We start from the raw sequence: 10,124 nt of genomic DNA, 5'->3' as shown, positions 1-10,124 counted from the left end.
GCCAAATATGAAAGAAAAGAATTCATTTACAGTGAGAAACAAGAACCTTATTCAGCAGGTAGTGAAAGAATTTTTTGGTAGATGATTTTTACTGTGTCCAATAGCTGCTATTTCCTTTCTGTGCTCTCATTTACAAAAGAAGAAAAACATCTTTTCATTGTTAAACCTTACCCTTCCTTAGCTAGGACGGGAAAGTATGACTAAAGGCTTTTGGGAGTGACTGGGGCTGGAGGTCTGATCCAAATGCAAAATCAATGGGATTTCTTTCCATTACTTTCAGCAGACTTTAGTTCAGGCAGTGAGCAGCGACTACAGTGAAATTTTAGATGCTTTCTGTTAGCTGGATGTGTTAGCAGGAATTAAAATGCAGATAAGGAATTTATCCCGTCAAGGTGAATTTCCTTTGGACTAATGATGTGGGATTATCGATTCCCTTGGTATTGTTGCACTGTCTTTGTGAATGAGTATTTTGGGGCAATTATGTTAAAATTGTTTTTCATGCTAAGTGACAGCTTTTTTTCCTCTGTGTGTGTTACAGATCAAAAATCCATCAGATTTAAAAACCATTAAATGCGAGTTGTGTGTTTTTCTTTTTAAGAGAAGAACTGTGGGTTATTATTTGGGGTCATTATTTAGAGCTGTCACCAGTATAAATCATTTGTGGGGGCATTTCTTGTTTGCTTTTTGCTGGATTTTGTTTCTTTTGTATATATTTTTTTAAGTGCCACACGTCATAAACCCTTGTTAACTCCAAGTCAGCAAGTTGTTGGTTAAGCATGTGCGAGTTGATCCCTCTCCAGTTGCAGTCAGTGGCAAAACCCACGTGCCATCTTTGGGGCACGGTCAAATCCCTGACGCGATGAGCAGAACTAGCTTTACATCCTGGCAAGAGTAAGTGCTCTGGTCCATGTTGGTGCATGGAATAAAACAGGCTGCAGTCTTTTTTTAGTGGGAATATTTCTGCAACAGATGGATCTTGAGAAGAATTTGTTGGAGGGCTTCTTAAGAGGAGGTGTGGAGTTTGGCAAACATTAATTGTGAGGCTGTTCCAAACATAAGGGCTAACATCAAGGAAGGCATGAAATTTATTTCTTGACATGCAAAAGTGGCATTTAATTCATTCTGCATTTAACCTGGGTTTTTTTTGTATATAGCATGTGCAAGTGACTCTGGGCTAACTTTATTAATGAGGACCATGTAGCCAATGAAAAGGTTAAAATATTAATTTCATGCTGCTTGTTGAGGCCAAGTAGGTAGTGCTGGCAGTTTGCTCCTCTTAAAGCCACAATTAAAATTTTGACCTCAAATGTATCCTGCTTGTATTGAAAACACCTGTGCTCAGCTGTCTTATGTGGCATATTGTGATCTGCACACTGTGTGTGTGTGTGTGTGTGTGTGTGTGTGTGTGTGTGTGTGTATTAAATATATATACACATACACATATATAATATCAAAAGTGTAAATGAGCCCGTGGGTGAGATTGTGAAAAGCTACATAGTGAAATTTGACACATTCTGTTAACGTTAATGGTAGATCTGTAGCCAAAATATCAGTCCATGTGCATCCTGCACCTGCACAATAATGTTTTACTGTCCAGACTATTGCCCTTGGGTGTCAAAGCTCAATCGAGGTATTTTAGCAGAGTACTTGGAGCAGATGCCTGATTTTAAGCACCCATGTAAGTCTGTTTGACTGCAAGAAGACTATTCACTTGTTTAAAGCCAAACACATGATTCAGAGCATTGCTGGGCCGGCTCCGGAGCTTTCTTCAAGGAGATTAGAAGAAGGATTCAAATGAGAGAATTTTTAGCTGTGTGTTTTACAGATGTCTGATACACTCCCTAGTTGTGAAGAGCTGATTATTGGCTATTGGCACAATGGAGCAGTCTTGTTTTCTGGGGGGCTTTTTTTTCTTTTTAACTTGAAAAAGATCAAATATGCTGCAGTGACAGATTTCTGCCAAGGGAAAAGGGACGGCAAACGCATGCACGTCTTCCTGTTTTGTGCTTGTATGTGTTCTTTGAAATGAAATTGAGAGCGAACGTAGATCGTTTGAGATTTTGATCCAGATTAAACATCTCTGCATATTAGCTGCAAACATTTAACCAGGATTTCTGTCCTTGTCTGATTAATGTTTAGTTGTTACTTGGTAATGCGAGTGTAAAGGAGCATTTTAGCCACTTTGCTTTCTCCCAGTTCTGCGGCAGCTGCATGCCAGTTTGGCTGGATGGCACAACTAAGAGCAGCCAAAGAAGCTTCTCTAGATTATACCAGCTGCAGTGGCTCCAGCTGCGGTCTGCCCTACCCTGGCTCCCAGCCATGCTGTTCTCACTGGCTACAAGGCTGGATGGGGTTAGAGGAGATTCTGTAAAGTTTGGGTGATCTTTTGTGGCAAGTTATCTTAGCTTAGGGCAACTTTGCTTTGCAGGGTCACACCATGGGACGTAGGTTTTTATTGCTGACCTCATGGATGCAAGGTGTCTAATATCCCAATTTTCCATCACAAATCCAGGTACTACCACACCAGAGTGTATATTTCCCCCCATTATTTTTCTCCCACATGAAGTTACTTTTTTTTTGCTCCCACCACCATGTTGCCAATTTCCTCACCGTTCTGAATTCCCCAGGGGGGTGTTTAGTTGCTAGTTTCTAAGTACGAAACATTTTGCTGCTAATAGAGACGTCGGGATCCATTTCCTGGTGTTTATTGGAAGATTTAATTCCATCTTCCAGTCCCAGAGGCAATTTTGTGCTCTGATATTTCTGCAATCATTGCATGAAAATAAGAAGAATACTCATTTCTGTGTTCCAGGCAAGGTCCTGTTCTAGTCAGTCTCATTATAAGACCGTCTTTTTTTTGTGGGTTTTTTTGTTGTTTTTTTTTTTCTGAAGCCTTGGTCAGAAATTCAGCTTATTTTTTTTTTTGAAAAGCCTTTGGGGAGAGACTGTCTAGAGTCTGTAAATGCCAAACAAAAAACTCTTGCAGCCTTACTGACAGTCACAGCTCAGAGGAGTCTCAGGACTGGACTGTCAGATGTTTCGGGTCAGGATGGAGGTGAAGAGGCAGCCCTGTGCAGGGAAGCTTGAACAATTTGGCAGGAGAGAGGCAGGCGGGGAAGCAAGGAGACTGAGGAGTCAGGGCTGCGCAGGGAATGAAGGGCTTCTTGCCAGCCCCCTAGAGACCTTGCAAAATACCTGAGCCCACTGTCACCCGGTCCCTTCCCAGGGTCGGTCTGCATGTCTGGGGGAATTTATCCTTGCAGCCAGAATTAGATGGGACTGCCCCAAGTGCTTTCTGGATGTTGTCTCCACCCATGCCCTCAGAAGACAAGGAGGAGTCTGTTTTGCAGGCCTCAAATCTCATTATCCAATGCAACTCACTTGCTTGTTATTCAGGAATGGGAGGGGGCATCAGATGATTTAGCATCTTGTCTCCAGCATGTACCGCCAAGGATGCTTTGAATCATAGAAAATTAAGGCTGGGAAGGACTTCAGGTCATGTCTAGTCTAACCTCCTGCTCAAAGCATGGCCATCCCCAATTATATCATCCCAGCCAAGGCTTTGTCTTAAAAGCCTCCAAGGATGGATATTCTGCAACCTGTCTGGGTAACCTGTTCCAGTGTTTTACTACCCTCCTAGTATCTAACCTAAACTTCCCTTTCTGCAACTTGAGACCATTGCTCCTTGTTCACTTCCCTGGATCTGCTGGCAACGCTCCTGCTAATGCAGCCCGGTATGTCATTAGCCTCTTTTGCAACAAGGGATGGTTAGCTCATATTCAACTTGTTGTTCATGGTAACCCCCTAGGACAGGGGCAGGCTATTATTTTGGGCGGAGGGCCGCTTACTGAGTTTTGGCAAGCCATCGTGGGCTTGACAAAACTCAGTATGACAGGCAACCCAGGGGCAGATGTATATTAATTTTCTAAATTTTTAGGGGCCCCGCGGGCCAGATAGAATGGCCTGGCAGGTTGTATCCTGCCCCTGGGTGGCATTTTGCCCACCCCTGCCCTAGGATCTCCTTTGCAGACTTGCTGCTTAGCCAGTCGGTCCCCAGCCTGTAGCGGTACGCAGAATTGTTCTGTCCTAATTGCAGGACCTTGCGCTTGCCCTTCTTGAATCTCATGACATTTCTTTTGGTCCAGTCCTCCAATTTGTTGAGGTGTCCCTGAATCCTAGCTCTACCTTCCTGCATATCTGCCATTTCCCCCCTCCCACTCCCAGCTTGGTGTCATCTGAAAACTTGCTGAGAGTGCACTCCATCTCATCTTCCAGGTTGTTGATGAAGACCTAGAACAAAACCAGCCCCTGCACTGACCCTTGGGGCATGCCACTTGATACCAGCTGCCAACCAGACGTCAAGCCATTGATTTACTACCCTTTCAACCTGGTGCTCCAGCCAGTTTTCAGCTCACCTTACGGTCCATTCATCCGTCTAACCCATACTTTCTTAGCTTTCTTGTAAGAATGTTGTGGGAGACCATATCAAAAGTCTTACTAAAGTAGAAGTACATCATGTCCACTGCTCTCCCCACATCCACAGAGGCAGTCATCTCATCAGCAAAGGCAATCAGGTTGGTCAGGCATGACTTGCCCTTGGTGAATCCATGCTGACTGTTCCTAGTCACCTTCTTCACCTTCAGGGAAGTCCTTGTTAGCAGCACGTACAAACTTCAGGAATAAGCTGGACTCTGTGTCCAATATAATACGGACATGGATCTAATACCCTTCTGGGCTTTCCCCCACCCGGCTCCCTGTTTACCCAGCATTGCTTTAGAGACAGCTGGGCACCAGCATGGCGTGCTAGCCAGATCCGGTGCCAGGGATGCTCACTGAGATTTTGGCTCCCTGTTTCCCCTTTAGTGGCTGAAATGCAAAGAAAGACTTGGGAGCCTGCTTCTGGGTTTGAGGTAGCAAACATGAATCTTTCAACTGAGCGGCAGAGGCTTGGTCTTTTCGGTCCAGCCCCCAGTGCTAGCGATTCACCAGGGCACCATGCGACACCTAGAAGGCATTGACATCCCAGAAAACCGACTGTGCCAAATGTCCTGCCCCTTCTGCAAGTTTTACATCACAGGCTTTCACACTCATCACTGCTGAATCCATCTTTCATCTCCTTGCTCAGAATGGCAGACTCATTCAAACTCCGCTGTCTTCGTTCCTCCACAAGAAGCCTCCTTATCAGCCCCATTGATTTCAGTGTGAGGAGTCAGTTCAAGTTCAGATAGTGCAGGGAGACTAGTAAAACAGTGATTAAATGCTTCAGTGATACGCTATTGATCTTCCACTACACCTTTTCTCTGTTAGATATCCCATTGGAAACTGAATGGCTCAGAGTTAAATGAGTTGTTCACCCTGGCCAAATGTTATGAGGATAGCCTTATTTGCAACCCAGTAATTTGGGATAACACTGAAGGGTCTCATTCCTGGTGTTATCAATACAGCATACTGATAACGTATCATTATGACAGGATAATGATAATGCTCTTTAAGAGTCCTGTATTGGGTGTCTTTCAGCCTGGCTTCAGACCTTCTGAGAAACAAATCCATCAAATTACTGTCAGCCTACATCTGATTATTCCCTTTAATGCAGTTTAATGGAGCATGGGTACTGAATCCATTTGGAAACTTGGAATGAAAAGTAAATTCCACAAAATGCAGGGAAGGTCGGGAGCTCAATCCTAGCAGAGACGTTTGCTTTTCACTTGGTAATTTGAGTGGCTTTGTTTCCCTTTAGAGCATCACAGGCTTCTCTAGGAATTGCGGTAACACTGAAAAATTCCTGGAGTCCCATGGAGAGTCAAAAGCATCCAAGAGATGTACCACAGTCCCTTAATCAAGTTAACTTGTATCAGTGGCCAAGGGAATGTGTGGAGTGTTTTACACTGGTAAAAGGTCCGGCACATCCCATGCATGCATGCATGTATGTATATGTATTTAAAAAAATAAAATGTGTGTGTGTGTATATGTATGAAGAGCTACATCAATGTACAAGGGGCTACAGAATTCAATTTTTCCTTTTTTAGCATCCTCTGTTCTCCAGGAAAAATCATGATCTGAGGGTTTGGAACAGGCTCCCCCCAGAGGTGATAGTCACCCACCCTGGCAATCTTCAAAAAGCATCTTGATGCCCATCTTGCTGGGGTCATCTGATCCCACCGGTCTTTCCTGCCCAAGTGCAAGGGGGCTGGACCCGATGATCTTGTAAGGTCCCTTCCAGCCCCTAACAATTATGAAACTATGACCTGCCATTACTGGATGTACTCAGTGTTACTGCTTCACGCTATACAAGCTGTACCAACCTGGCCCTGGGCAGCATTGAAGCCAAGACACAAGCGGAGCCAGAGTCCAATAGCCAAGGTCACAATCTGAGATTGGGGACCAGGAGCAAACCAGGGCCAGGAGACGATCCAGCATGAGGAGGCAGAGCTAGAAGCTAAGGGACCCAACGTGCCGAGAGGGAGATGCACAGGGGCCAGGAACTCAAGTAAGGGCAGGGGCAGGGGTACTGGCTAGGAGAAGGAATCGGGCTGAGGCAAGCCACCATTCCTCTGGTAGTAACTGTCAGTCTGCTGGCTCTGCATACCAAGCAGATTGCAGGGTGAAGTCAGCCACTCCGCTTGGGCTTAGCAGGGCCGCCCAGAGATTTTATGGGGCCTGGGGCAGGTGTGATGTTGGGGGCCCCACCACTGCCCCCTACAAGAACCTGTGCGTGTGTGTGTACAAAGCTGGGGGACCACATGCAAGAATTACTGCACGATGCATCACATGTGAGAATTCTCACTTGCGGCTCCTTCCCTAGCCCTGGGAAGTGGGAACAAGCCGGCCTTCCCCGCTTGTTCCCGCGGCAAGGAGGGCTAGGCAGAGAGAATTTACCTTGGAGGCAGGTTACTAAAGCAAAATGACACCAACAGTTTGCAAGTGAAACATTTATTAAACTTATGCTGCAAAGTTAGGAACTTAAGAGCAAAATGAGAAGAGGAAAGTTTAAGTAAAGTATTTCTTTCTCGCCTTCATGGATGCAAAGTCATCAATGACATCATCATAATTTATTTGCTTTGCAAGTGCTCTCTCCACTGAGATCATGATTGAATGATTCAGGCTATCCTTCCCAATTGCTGACCGCAGGTAGTTTTTAATAATCTTAAGCTTACTAAAAGTACATTCCCCAGATGCAACCAAGACTGGCAAGGAATGAGCATTCTCCAGCAAATGAATATCTGAGGGAACAGATTCTACACCTTTGCCATAAATCCCGTTGAGAAGCTCAAGTGCAGCGCCCATGGCTCTTCCAGAGGTGCACCAATTTGAGTCTTTCCTGTTTCACAAAATCAGGAAAATGTTCTTCTTGCAACTCATCCTTCTTCACATCTCGTGGGTATGTGGTGGACAAGGACTCAACAAACTTTGCAATTTCTTCATTCTCTGCAGCAGCTGGTGGGTCAAGTATGGGTGAGAACAAGCTTGAGAGTTTCCCCATGGTCTCAGCTAGGCTTCGGAGATCTGAGAGGAGCATATCTATGGCTGTGGTGAACACTTCAACCCTGAATTTATCTTCAGGGGAAGAGATTGCGTGTTCTGTGTTGGCTGGCTCATCGTGGAAATGCTTCATCCTTCTTGATTTCGGTGGTGACACCTAGCTCCTCAACGATGACCTTAGTTTCCATGAGAAGACTTGGCCAGGAATCATACAACCGTTGAATTTCTTCCAGGAGGCTCTTGACATGTTGCATCCCTTCTTCCGTAGTGAGCTTGGATCCTTGGACCACACTGGAGTTAGAAGGATGAACTCGAAGGATTACATCCACTCAGTGAGACCTTAAACATCAGCCTGGGTTTCTGCTGTCAAGTCCAATTCTTCCTCAGTTTTGAAGAGAGAATCCAGCACCCCTTTAGGATTTTTCACGAGGGGGTGAACAGCATCGATTCTCGAGCTCCATCTAGTTGTTGACATGGAGTGAAGAGAGAGTCCTGCAGCTTTCTGAAGAATTTTCCATCTCGCAGGACTGCATGGAAACGCAGTGTACAGCTTCTGGATATTTCCGAAATATGTTTTCACTTCAGGGCTCTTCTCCATGGTACGGATACCACATCGGTTCAGAGAGTGTGCACTGCAGGGTGAAAACCGTGCCTGAGGATTTGTATCCTAGTTTTCACACCCTGGTATTTCCCAGACATATTTGAAACACTGTCGTACCCTTGGGCTCTACAGTTCTGTAACGCTACCTTACGCTCCGCCAGTACTTTCTTTATCTGCTCCACGATGTCTACTCCTTTCTTTTTATCGCGGTCCACCATTTTCAGAAATCATTTCTGCACATCCCATTTTCCATGGATATATCTCATGATAAATACCAGCTGCTCAGTATGCGAGACATCAGGCCTCCCATCTACGATAATTGCATAGTAGCGAGCATTTCCCACCTCCTCAAGAATTGTATTTAGTACTTTCTTGGCGGACACCTCCAAATACTCGTTCTGACTGCGCCGGGGCATGTAGTAGGCCATTGGATGCTCCATAACCATTTCAAGGTGGCAGTTCAGATCTTGATTGTATTTACTGATGAACTGTACAGTAGAAAGGAACAACCTGCAGTCATCATGCTCTAGGGTAAAATGTGATCCTCCAAACGGCAAACTTCACTCTGCCAGAAACAAGGTAACGTCAACCAGACCTCGCAATACTTTACGCCACCATCCCTTCTCTGAATCTGTGCCCTTTCCAAGAGCATTATCAATGACACCTTTTCCACTAAGAGCATTTGCAAGATCTTTCCACTGTAAACAATGTTGAAGATGACCACAGACAATGACTCTCCAGTGGGACCTTGCCTGGAAATCTTCGCTGATGCTCATGTAACCCCCATAAGATGGGCTGTATGTGGTTCAGGCTTGTGAGTGTGGCAGAAGATAAGCAGGCCCTGCCTCTGTTTAAGGGAAAAGAAAGTAACCACATAAAGAGTAGACAGAGGAAGGAGGATTGTCTTTGTACAGTTGCTGGAGAATAAACTTCTATATTTAGCCTTTAACCCCTTGATTAAGGGTGAGACTTGTTCCTATTCTTATGGGACTTAGTAAGCAACTGCTGCTGTTTGAAGGACCGGAAGAGAGCAAGTCATCTCTGTAATACTGAAAGCAAGATTTGCAGTCTGGAGCACAGGCTTCTTCAGTCAAGAAGGACTATAATATTTTTGTTTTCTCCAAGAGTTATATAGACATTTTGGATTTAAGTACTTTCTGAAGCGGGGAAACATGTGAACCTGAATATGTGTTATGTCTAATGTTGTTATTTTTCTTGGCAAATATAAAGAAAACAATATATATCATTTGAATTATTTTATTCTTGCAAATTCATTTCTGGCTTTAGCCCTTAAGAATCCACAGAGCTTGCATTCACTCACAACTTGAACTCGGGAGGATTTTCTGTGACCATAGCCTGGCTCTGTCTCCGATCCCTCCTTAAACCTTCCCTGTTCCTTCTCTCCTTGCAAGAGACTTGTAACCAGGGCTACTTGGCCTGGACCCTAGGCTAGGCAATTGTAATCCTGCCTGATCAATCTCATCTCTGTTGCTGCCCAGTGATAAAGAAATATCAGGACTTGTAGTAGAAATTATCTTTTGTTAGACCAACAAGATTTTTGCCAAAAAAAAGGCTTTCATGGCAAACTTTCAGGCACAAATACCCTATCATCTCTACTATGAGTCTTGATAGCCTTTTCCTCTAGACCAGGGCGGACAATTATTTTGGGCAGAGGGCCGCTTACTGAGTTTCGGCAAGCCATCGAGGGCTGCATGACAGGCAGCCCAGGGCAGATTAATATTATTTTTCTGAATTTTTTAGGAGCCCCACAGGCCGGATAGAATGGCCTGGTGGGCTGCACCTGGTCCCCGGGCCGCGTTTTGCCCACTCCTGCTCTAGACCAATGCAGGTTGTAGCTGTATTGGTCTAGAGCAGGAGTGGGCAAAACGCGGCCCGGGGACCAGGTGCAGCCCACCAGGCCATTCTATCCGGCCTGTGGGGCTCCTAAAAAATTCAGAAAAATAATATTAATCTGCCCTGGGCTGCCTGTCATGCAGCCCTCGATGGCTTGCCGAAACTCAGTAAGCGGCCCTCTGCCCAAAAT

The 10,124-nt window shown here is 45.1% G+C and overlaps 1 protein-coding gene across 2 annotated transcripts in view; it reads left to right on the top strand.

Annotated features, from left to right (window-relative positions):
* The window catches only part of ADAP1 (ArfGAP with dual PH domains 1), a 114,391-nt gene that overhangs the window by 28,170 nt on the left and 76,097 nt on the right, over window positions 1-10,124 (top strand). Inside the window, exon 4 of one of the 2 annotated variants that reach the window (XM_019512912.1) lies at window positions 1-58. The exons of the other annotated variant lie outside the window; for it this stretch is intronic. Coding sequence (XP_019368457.1) covers window positions 1-58 — 58 coding nt within the window. The remainder of the gene's footprint in view (window positions 59-10,124) is intronic. 2 annotated transcript variants of the gene reach the window in all.

This window comes from Gavialis gangeticus, unplaced genomic scaffold (genome assembly GCF_001723915.1).
Source record: "Gavialis gangeticus isolate Ggan-Ray unplaced genomic scaffold, GavGan_comp1, whole genome shotgun sequence".
Lineage (NCBI taxonomy): Eukaryota > Metazoa > Chordata > Crocodylia > Gavialidae > Gavialis > Gavialis gangeticus.
The sequence above is the reverse complement of the archived record's forward strand: the minus strand, read 5'-3'. Positions and strand labels throughout refer to the sequence as shown.